The following is a 12,148-nucleotide window of genomic DNA, read 5'->3' on the forward strand; positions in this document are numbered from 1 at the left end:
AAAAGTCAATTCTAAAAATCATGATACAACAGATTCGACATTATCATGATTTTTCGATGCTTCTCTCGTTCTGACGATCATCAAGGCTATCATGTGTAAGCAAAAAAAGTTCCACCAGAGTTTTCTTTGGTATTTGTACATTCCTGAAATCCGTATTTATATCAAGACTGATGTTTCTTTTTTTTTACGACTAACGAGTTGTCGCCGAAAAACGAGTTACAGACGCCGCATTGTTCGCGATAAGTGATGATCACTTGATCGTGCTAGAATAAATATTCGGCGAATGCTGTTTTTTCTGGCAGAAACGCGCCGGTAATTTTCCTTCGAACGAAAAATCTCGCCGCGTATTATTTTTGAATATATGGTCGACTCACGCATACATCCGCGAAGAGCGACATTCAGAATGCGTTATGACCGGACACATGCTTCTCGTCGCAAAATAGCTTTTCGTTTCTGGCGCCGGATTTTCTATTTATACGCTCGTTGACGCTTGATCGAGCTTCACCGAGCTTTGACTGCCAGTGTTTTTCTTGTTTCAAACTTGTTAATGTGTTCAAAATCATTCAAATAATGAATCATTAAAATATGTATTTTGTGTTAAAAGTATATACTTACAATTATTAAAGTACATATACTACATGGAAAGTAAAGAAATATTTTCTGGACAAATGATACGTAACTTACATTTTTTTAGTAATCACCCTATTTTATGTTTAAAAAGAATTAAGTGAATGTGTTATGGCTTTAATTTGGAAAGAAAAAAAGATGTGTCTTTTGCTTACATAGTCTGAAAGTTGTTTAATTAAGATAATGATTCCCAATTCTGAGAATTTCGAATCAGTCATCATCTATATATATCATGATATCTCGTAAATCTCGTTGACAACCGTTTTGAGATGCTACTTGTTTACAAATATCAATCGCTTCCCAGTATCGTGGTTGTATTGAGCTGCAGTCAATTATGATCATTTTTGATTGAGTACTCAGCTGGATTAAGATCTATCGAGAGCGATCTCGTTTTCATATATCAATTTACATTCTTGGTAATCGCGTTTTTATATCTTACTCTCTCAGATAAATTATAAATGTTGCTAAAAAAAAAATAATCTCAATCTTAATACCTACAAGTGTTTTGAGAATAAAATCGCTGCGTTGATATCGGCTAATGTGGTAGACTAAATAAAAATTTGACTAAATGAAAAGCTATTTTGTTTAATATCTAATTTTATATTATTTCATATATAAAGCGGCGTTGATGAACATCTTTGTATATATCACATTTTTAAGAATATTTTTAATATTTTTTATTAACTTATTGAATTAGTAAGATTATAAAATAATTGATTCGCGTCGTATGATATATATATATATATATATATATATATATATATATATATATATATATATATATATATATTATCGTTTCAGAAGATTATTAATTTTTTCACCAAAAGAATAATAAAAATATTTTTAAATAGAATTAATAAGTTTCATATTAAGTATATTTTTTATACTTTTATATATGTATTTATTATAATTATTAATATAAAAACATGCTTAATTGTCTACAATTTTTTTTACAATATTATTGTGCCAGCTTTGTTAATTAAAATATCTTTTTTATATTTCTTTTGTATAATATAATGTGGGGATACTTTAAAATAAAATGAAGATAAGTTTTATAAATAAAAAAATTTAACTGTGATAGAAATCAAATAGAAAAATATTGAAATAAGAAAGCAGATTATCGAAATTAAGGCTTTAGATATGATGAACATATTTACTGCAAAATATTATTACATGCCATATACATTTGACATTTTATTTCATGTAATAGATCGTTTATAATAATGACATTTAATAATAAATTTTAATGGAATGTTAAAATCGTTTTTGCATTAAACTATTTTAGTAACTGATGTAATCAGAGACTAAAACTTTTCGATTTAAAACCAGATTAAAGAGAGGTAATTTTTTTCTTATGTACGACGCAGTAGTGAAAACAGAATTTGTTTTTATTGCATTTTTGTTTTAAAAACTTTTAGAAAGAAAAAGCTTTCGGACAGTAAAGACTGAAACACGCTCAGTCAGCACGATACGTGCGAATGCGATATGGTGATTGTTTTTGCGTATATATGAAACAAGAGTGCAGGTGTACCAAGCGAATCAGCACGTGACATGTATAACGAGTCTCGACATTCGTGACGTACCTGGTAGTTTTGTTCCTCGTTTTTTGCTCATTCTCCGGCGTATTCCTACATATTCGCATATATCACGAGTGTCGCGTGTATTCTGTCAAAAACGAGAGAAAGATTTTCTTATAATTGTCTAACACACGGTCTCGTGCGCGGTTAAGTTAAACAAAAAAATCGGATGACAGCAGGGATCTTTGAAAAAAATTGTCGGAAGGTTAGAATCGGTCTCTGATAAGCTGATAACGACGGCTGCTCCGACATATTGCGCGAATCGCGGATAATTCTCGCGTTCCGTTGTGCGGTCAGCTGGGCGCGTTCGGTGCCGCTGACACGCGTCGTCTGTCGCGTCCTCGAGAATTATATCTCTCTCGTGTCGGGCGTTATCATCTCTCTCGCCTTTGACGGTAGTCTATCGTGCGGTTACGTGGCTATGAATTGGATGAACGCGGTCGTGATGAACACGTTTAGCGGTATGATGGATTTTATTTACAACCGACATGTGAAAAGAGCGCTGACGAACATGATGCCTATCGTGCATCGCAGGTAACGCTCCGCTTTTAACAAGTTTGCGCTTGAACGATGCTAATTAGAAATTTGCGTAGCATAAGCGATAGTTTCCTTTTTTTTGATAACACTTGATTGATATATTCTCTTTGTTTTTTTACAGAGTGGACGATCTGTATAGGTTTATTCACGCATGGGTACCGAATCTCTACGGCGAACTGGATGAGAATTACTGGCGGGAACGCGGCTACATTCTGTCCGACACCGACACAGACCTGTCGCCGGAATTGTCACCCCATGAGAGCGGCGAGGGCGCGGATTCTACGGAGGAGAGTAAAGCTCGCGACGGACAAGGCGATGACATCACCGAGTTGACAAGGGAATCCTGGGAGGTGAGTACCTTGTCTTTATATCCTGGCTGTCACAATATGCGAATTGTACGCGATCCTGATGGGATAAAGCAATGGAAATTATTCATAAAAAGAGTTTCTTTTTATGACTCTTTTAAATAACATTTAAGTAGACTTTGGTATAAAGTCGTTTAATTGAAGATTAAAAACTCTGGACTTTTGTCTGTGATAAAAATGAACACATAATAGATTTTTGATTGTGATTATCTTTTTGCACTTTGATACGGTTTATAAAGCACTATTATTATATAATTTACTGATTAAAGAGTTTTTATATTAATTAGAAATTTAATTTACATCTTTCACGTTAACGGAGATATGCAAAGCGAAAAATTTTGTCTGCTTTCATCTAAAATTTTTACAGAAAAATTGATTCAACTCAACTGATTTCAAACTCAATATAAAATAATTCGTATCACTGATTTTAATTTTTGTAATATTATATAAGTTTTATTGAAGAAAGAAAAATTATGGCTTTCGATATTTTCTTTGAATTGCAATGATTTGTTTTTCTGCAACTTTTGCAACACCATTCGTATTTATTTTTTTGATAACTCGATCCTCGTGTCGACTGGCTATCAAATATCGTGCTGAGATATGTCAAATATTTCGCGGAATTGCGATTCATCGTTGATGATAACATCAAAGTCCGCTTGATATGGCCCTCGATATTGGTTACGATTGTCGTTCCGTTGAAATGTGCTGTTTCTACCGATTTTCGACGCGAGGATCGCGAGGCTCGTTAAACCTCGACCTCGACGATGTTCGCGACCGAGAACATCTGCTAAAGACGGTCGGTTGTTGATTGGCCGACAGTTGATCAAGGCCCCCTACGTAAAGCTGTACAGCATCCTGAAGACTTCGAGCACATCGGCCGATTCTGAGCAGATCCAGGATTCGGAGGTATCGATTAATTCCTACCTCCTGCCCGGTGATCGATATCTATAGGCACCCTAATTGCTCGATGTTGAACAATGCACCTTTTAGATAACATTGCCGCACCCTAGACCCTTGTTAGAACTTTCTGGTGCACCTGACGCGTTATCACGCAATGTTGCGACCGTGTCTATCGTTTTGTATTTTTTCTTTTTCCCTTTTTTCTTTTTTTTTTTTACCGCTTTATCCGCTTCGATGGTTCATTTCGTATATCATTTGACCATGACTTATATTACATTAGCTGAGAAAATAGTTTGTAGAGAATTCTTTAAAATCTCTTTACTCACATTCTCAATAATATATGGTCACTAATAAACAAGAGAGAAATTTTCTCTTCTTCAATAACGATTTCGCGATTAATTTACACGATTAACTCTTTGAAGTTGAACTTTATTTGAGATAGATTTATCTTAGGGTTCTGAATAAATAGCACATCACTGTCGAAAATAGATTGCATGCATTTGTCTCTTTTCGGCGTAGAATATACTTGATTAGAGAATCTAGATGAATGTGCAGCATGCACTCATTCGACACTCTCTAACTCGCGCATGCATATAATATTTTTATCGTATCGCATTGTTATTGCCGTTTCTTTCCTTTTCTCTCTATTTCTCTCATCATACGTTCCAGTATTTCCTTTTACGACTTCTCGTGAGTTCCTATCACAACTTGATTAAATACTTGTAGAACGCACTTTTCATATTCAGTCGATTCTCACGACGGAGAACAGTTTCATGCAAATCGATATCGCAAGACGAAGAGAATTATCAATTTCAAGGCAAAATGCTAATTGTGATAGACAACAGCATCACATTATTGATATATGCGTCTGAGGAGGAAAACTTTATTAGCATAAATGTAGAAGTGGAAAGCGCGTTTATCTCTTAAAGAAGATATATCTGGATAAACTTGATTTCTGTCTATTATTACAAAGTCATTAATATTAATATTTTCTTACGGAACGATACATGATAAATATTGCAAACTTGCATGACGCGAAAGAATAAAGTTTGACATACAAGTGCCGCGTACGTCTTCTGAAATATAATATAACAATGTATATTATAACATGTATATTATAGATCAACTTGTGTCGCAGGAATCATACTCTATGCTTTGGCGCTTGCATAATGATGCGATACATTATTGATGAGAATTGACACAGTCGGTGTAAATTGACACAGATGTATCAAATTCTACATACAATATTTCTTGGGAGAATATTTCCACGCACTCGTTGTTTGTGACATACAGAATATACATTTTGTTTTCTTTGTTTTAAGAGGAGATGATAATTTTAATTGCATACGCAACATACTATGGCTGATGATATTAAACTGAGAAAACGTCAGATTTTTTTAAATTTTTATTTTTAACATATTTTGCGAAAAAAATAAATAGAAAAAAATAATAAACGCTTAAATTTTTATAGAAAATAGTTATAAAGTAAATAATTACATTTCCTCCTACTTTCATAAATATTTCAGGATAAAAGCAGTGTCGACCGAAAAAAGCCATGACGTATACTGATCATAATCACATATCGATTTAAGATAACAAAAGTTGTTTTCCTAAGCTTTATTGTAAGAATATGAAATAAATAATAGAAATTGCATCAGTGCATGCAATATTGGCGTAAAAATAATTTTTAAATGCACCAAAAGTACAAATATATTAAAAATAATTCAAAAATTTCATAAAAATATTAAACATTAATGCAAAAAGATTGTAAATATTTTCGAAGCTGTGCAACATTTTTTGAGAAAAGGAAAAATAGATTGCATTACTACTAATATAACAAAAGCGAAATAATGCAAGTGTATTTGCAATTAGAGAAATATTCTGCCTTCAAATACTTTGCGATCTGATCGTTTAAAAATAAAATATTAGATATCAAGCGTGCATACTCTCTTTTATTTTTAGATGCTCGCAGGGTGTTCATCGTTTAAAACGCGGCATAATTTACTATTAAAAAGTCTGGCTCAAATCTTTCTCTTAACTATTATTATACACAAGATACATATAGTATACTTCGTACAAAAAACTTTCGACACACGCAGAAATACGCTTGAAAAAGTCATTAATTTTGTATATCGAATGATACAAGATGAATAGTTAAATTACTTTTTCAAAATTAAAGAAAAAAATTGAAATAAATTTTACAACCGATCAAAAAGAGAAAAAAAAGCAGAAAGATGAGTAATCTAAATACATTTTTATAACACAGATTAAGTACAATAATATTCAAATAAAAAGAAATAGCGAACGACTCTTGATTTTTATTGATAAGCAGAATCAACCCTATTTAATATTTTTTTTTTTCTTCTAAAAAGTGAAAGTTCTTAAGTAGACGTTTTATGGTGTAGAAGGTACTTTTCAAGTGTACAATACAAAGTGAAATTTTTTTTTATTAGGTAGAGATCCTTATTTTGTTTAAGGAATTTATGAACATGAGAGATTTAGAACGGCTAGTGGAGCACGTGCTGCGCAATCGAGGATGCGCAGTCGTTCGAAAAGCCTCTGCCCAAGAATATGCGTCGCTCTTTTTCTTCTCCCCCTCTTCTCGTTCTTCGTCGCTTATATGAATGTATTAGATTTACATCGAAAGCTCCAGTCTTGCTGTAGTCTTCGCAAAGTAAAGCTCGTATTTATCGAATGAGTCGTATAAAAAGAATATATAAATAATATCGGTTGATATCACGGTGCGCGGTAACCACGTTAAATATAAGCAGTTTTTATAAATTTATTGATTAATAAAAATTGATCAAAGAATTAAAGAATTAATAGAAACGAATGCTCAATGGTAAATTTTCAAAGAATGTTGGAATTACATGTACAAAAGTGAAAATATATTATTTCTTTTTATAACTTGTTTGTGCGTGCCGGATTTTTCGCTTCCGAAGAGTTTCCCCACTATTTGAGAAACTTACACAATTCAAGTGTTAAAACATAATGTAAACATTTTCACGGTTTTCTATTTGTGGGCAAAAAATAAGGACAGCGAAAGAAAGTGCATCGACCTGTGATTTTGAGTACTCATCGAAAATAACAAAGATGCCTAGGTCAAAAATGCCGAATCCGATCTCCAAGATAATCAAGAAATTCTTGAAAAAGCAAACGAAGGTAAAGGTCAGAGTTGAAATGAACATATCCGCACTTTTTAATCGCGCTCAACTTCTTTACGCGAAGCGAATGTGTCTGATTATGGAAGTGTCAGGAATGCAGTTTAGAATTACGTAATATGTAAACATGTTTCTCTTTGGAAGCCCGGTCATATCGAAATATCTGATTTACATTGACCCATACCAGGCGCTATAAAATTACAGCTTGAGATCTAAATTGTTGATGCGAAAGTTTTCTAAATCGCGATTTTATAGCCGCTTATTCTCGAATAAAAATTATTATTATTCTGCGATAATAATAATTATTACTCTCATGTATGTATATATATACAATATATAATTGTTATTTTTATAATATATTGCATTCTCTGCGATATATTTGAATCGAATTGTTGTTGCCAAAAAGAAAGATATATAAAATAAAACGTGTCAAGGTAAATAAATGTTTGTTCCTATTTTTTTTTTGCTCGCATAACGTTTACGCCATAAATGATCTCAACAATTCATGAATATATATTTATGTGCATTCATTTATGATCTATTTCACATTTATACGCTAATGGAATAGAGCAACTGTTTATATAAAGTGTGTGTTTACAACCGGTCTTTAATTGAGTTTGTATAAGCTCACTTTCACCGAAGTAAAGAGATTGTCACTGCTAATGTGCCTGTCAGAATCAGTTTTGAAATGTTATAAATCAGTAATATTTATTATCGATTAACAGTATAATGCTATAATTTGCATTTTAAAGAAGAATTGGACGCACCAACTACGTTAAAAATTAATAAATCTAATTTTGAGATATTCATGAATTTGACATTACGCGCACACAAAGCATTTTTAGACTTTTAAAATATAAAATTAATAATTAATTTATGAGTTAAAGTAAAGATTTTCCCTATGAAATATAATTTAATCTCAAAATCGTAAATCTTATATCAATTCAACTTTTTTATAGTGACTGTACCACGAAAATTTTATAGTGACTATTTGATACGTTCAGTTCTTCTTTAAATAGGTAGGCGGAATTTACCCAGAATTTAGCCAGAATATTTTTTCGAAGGAGAAAAAAGGAAAAATGTACAAAAGTAGAAACAAAAGCAAAAAGGTTTAAAAGGTTTTTAGAATTTTTTTCTAAATTCTTTGCTTGTTCTTTGATGAAGTCAAATTTTTTACAATAGATATCTTTACAACAAATATTTTTAAAATAGATATCTTTACAATAGGAAATCCTTCACAATAGATCATTCAAACAGACTCAAAAAATTTGAGAGAAAGGAAGAATGGATATGTAGTACAAGTTTGTAATTTATGATAGAAAAAGATTTAGGTGCAGAAAATAAATTTAAAATGTGAAAGTGAGAGAAAAAGAGAAAGTTATTTTGTAATTGATAAAATGGATGTTAATAAAAAAATCTGATTTGATAGATAATAATTATTTAAATATGCAGAGATTTTTTTTATTGTGTAAAACATTAAATAGGAGGAGTAATTCTTCAGTTTTAAATTATATTTTTTTCAATTTTTTTCAACTCTACACGGCGGGAAAATAAAGTATAAATTTGGAGAAAGTATTTGGGAGGGAAAGCTGAAAAGTAAAGGGATATTTGCGAAAAGAGAAAAAGAAAATCTTTATAAATATAAAAAATATTTATTGTTTATTTTTTTTTCTACATAGTCGCCACCACATCTCTACACTTGATCCGATGCTCAACAACTTTATGAATTTTATTTTGAAAAAGAAATTTTGATTTATTACAAAGCTGGCTCAACGATTCTCTCAACTTAACAAACTTATCACTTCATCAATTGTGATACGATTCTTTCGAATCAAATGTTGAGCTATCTAAACAAATATTGACTTTGAAATTGAAGATCTTTCTCATCATCATATACATATATATATTCGTTTTTAAAACTTTGGTCTCATTTATAAATAAGAGAGACTCGAACAGTTGTCACTACTTGTTGCTGCATTTAGCAAAATTAAGGAGAAAATTAACACTTGAAAGAATTTAGAGCGAACATTAAGATTTTGGGATTATTTTCTCTTGTAGCAAGAAAAGTTAGTATTGCCATTATATTAAATAAGAAAACAAAAATATCCTTTTAAATTTACTTTTGACTTTTTTTCTTGTAATAATTCGTGAAGTTTGAATTAAATCATAATAAATTTGAGTTTGAATTAGAACGTGTTTGTGTGAAATTATGATCACCGCTGGTTATAAATTCTATACGATATCTAAAGTTTATTTTTTGCTTGTTTATTGATGTGCAGCTAAATTAATAGTCGAAACGTTATCTGATATATGATATAAGCAGTCATCGTAAGAATAGGTCTAAATAAGAAATTGGCACGGCATTAAAATGAATTTACCGTGAAAACAAAACTGGATATATTTATCTGCGATAAATTTAATCTCGAAACATTTTGCTCAAAGATTATATGCGTATAATCACAAATGGTATTACTGCTTATATCATAAAAGACGGATTGTTTTTCGTGGAAAAAAAATTTATTTTAAAACATTAATCTTTTTCTTGTTGCACATGAATGACAGAATAACACAGAAGTAAATAATAAATTTTGTAATAGTCATGAATTTATATCTCATATATAAGAATCGATTTTTCTTTTTTGTTATCTTAACAAATGCATTAGAACATGTCATTTTATTTAATATTATTAAAATTAGAATAACGCATATCCTATTATTATTATTATTATTAGATCTACATGAATTTGCGAATCAATAATTGCATTAAAAATGCCACTTTAACCGAGTTGTCGAAACAATCCAACAAAACTGCTAATTCTAATCAACTCAATGAATTAATCTTTTTCTCTAGTCCTATCTATAATATAGTATAAATGGAAAAAAGATAATTATATTCTTAGATTAGTATTAATTACATTGATTTTTTTTTGTTACTTCAAAATGTATGCTTCAAAGGATGAATGCGTATTCTCGAATTCGTACATACCATGTATTATTCTATATTGCCTTAATGAACAGCTCGTAAATTAATCTTTCATTCGGTGCGAATATGACAATTGTCTGTCATGTTTACATTTGACCGCCTCGAGCAGTCTTTGTGTAGATCGAAAATTTTAAACTTTTTTTTTTTAAAATCTCGACAACTTGTGACATGTGCTATCTATATTATAGATAGACGATCGTATATAGTACACCTTTCATATTTAAATTTTTGTTCATGAATCTTTCCAAGATAGTTTTTTTTTATACTTTTATACATCAATTTAACGAAATTATATTATATACATGCTGCATATGTATATAAGAATCTCTTTTATATGTATTTTTTTAGAATATCGCGGAAGGGAAAAGTTTCGGAAAATATAATTAAAAGTGTGAATTTTTATTTAATATTTTAGACAATATTTAATTTTTTTTTAATCATATTTTATGAATCATCATTTATGTTTTTCTACGTATAACAATAAGAAAATGATGATGCTTTTTTTTTCCTTCATCAAAAATAGTTATGTAGATATGTAACGATTTAAACGATTTAAATTCTATATTTATGGCTGGACAAACTTTTAAGAAATATAAATTGTATTTCTTCATAAAAATATCTATATTTTTTTTATTTATGAGTATAAAGCAGAAAAATAAAACGTAATACTTATCTTAATATATACAATGCTATAGGAATGATTATATATGATTTCGACGTAATTGTGTTTGATTTAGAAGAATAAAATGATGTAAGCTATATAATTAAATCTCATAATAGCTGTTCTGTTTAGGAATGCTGTGGCATAATAAAAAATAACATTAGGCTCAGCGTGAAGCGGCATTCGAGAGTCGCAGACTCATTAACTTTCATATTTACTTCCCGTCCGTTATCTCGGTATTATAAAGGAAATCGGCGGACGTTTTCACGCCGCACGTTTGTCAATAATGATCACAGTCACCCTTCGCAATCTTTTGATAGCCGTTTCCCGATCGCCTTGAATAACTAACATTCGCGACTGGCTTTTGTTGCCTTTTACGAACTTTCCGTATACAATATGATCAATTTTTTATACAGAATTATTTCAGATCGTCAAATAGCAGAATTTATTCGTAAAAAAAGTCTTATATTGTATTTTATGATAATTGCACGAAAGAAATGAGATATTTATCGATTATATCGCATAACTTAAATAATCTTGTGATATTGTGATAATAAAATATTTTAACGTATATAAGGTTGAGTATGACTGATGATTCACAATTTATATTTAAGTTTTCAATAGAATTATTATATTTTGCAAAAATATACAATTTAAATAAAAATAATAATAATATGATATATATGTACTACAATATAATGTATTTAAATATTTTTATGTATACATTTTCATGTATATAGAGGGAGATTGACACGTATAAAAATATTAGACTTATATAATATCTCGCAGTCATAATATTAAGAAATATTGTGTGAAATTATATAATTTTGCTCAACTACACTTATGACATGAACGTCCGCTGTACCCACGCATTATGTCCCGCGATGACACTCCTCGCTTAGCAAACTACCAGGAAATTTCGATTAGCGGATAGCTAGTTCGCAATTGAAATCAATTTATAGGCTTGTCCCATAACGAGTGATCTATATTTCGCAATTGTTGCATAGTCACTGGATTCCATTTCCGCTTCGTTTTAGTCTCAATTGAAATACGATTAAAAACTATTAGATGCACAAGTCAGATTTAGATAAACAAGTCAGATTTTTTCGTCTATAATAATAAATAATGACGAACATACATAATGTATGAGGCTGAAATCGTCATCAACAGATACGAAAATTGGCATTCAATGTTTTTTCTCATCTCTGATTGATGGTGACTTGTCTTGCCTGGTACAAAGCGAATTACGCAGATTAGTATATGTAAGATTAGCATATGTAAACGTGGCCCGACACAATCATGTTTGTATCACAATAATCAAATGATCATGAATATAT

General features: G+C 30.6%; 1 protein-coding gene across 15 annotated transcripts in view; it reads left to right on the forward strand.

Moving 5' to 3' along the window:
* The window catches only part of LOC126859011 (TLD domain-containing protein 2), a 120,618-nt gene that overhangs the window by 96,753 nt on the left and 11,717 nt on the right, over positions 1-12,148 (forward strand). For 12 of the 15 annotated variants that reach the window (XM_050609859.1, XM_050609865.1, XM_050609860.1 and 9 more), the window contains 2 exons: positions 2,863-3,091; positions 3,926-4,012. In XM_050609859.1, coding sequence (XP_050465816.1) covers positions 2,863-3,091; positions 3,926-4,012 — 316 coding nt within the window. Of the gene's footprint in view, positions 1-2,239; positions 2,739-2,862; positions 3,092-3,925; positions 4,013-6,675; positions 7,169-12,148 lie in introns of those variants that run through there. The other 3 variants (XM_050609867.1, XM_050609856.1, XM_050609868.1) reach the window with 3 other exon arrangements.

This window comes from Cataglyphis hispanica, chromosome 2 (assembly GCF_021464435.1).
Source record: "Cataglyphis hispanica isolate Lineage 1 chromosome 2, ULB_Chis1_1.0, whole genome shotgun sequence".
Taxonomy (NCBI): domain Eukaryota; kingdom Metazoa; phylum Arthropoda; class Insecta; order Hymenoptera; family Formicidae; genus Cataglyphis; species Cataglyphis hispanica.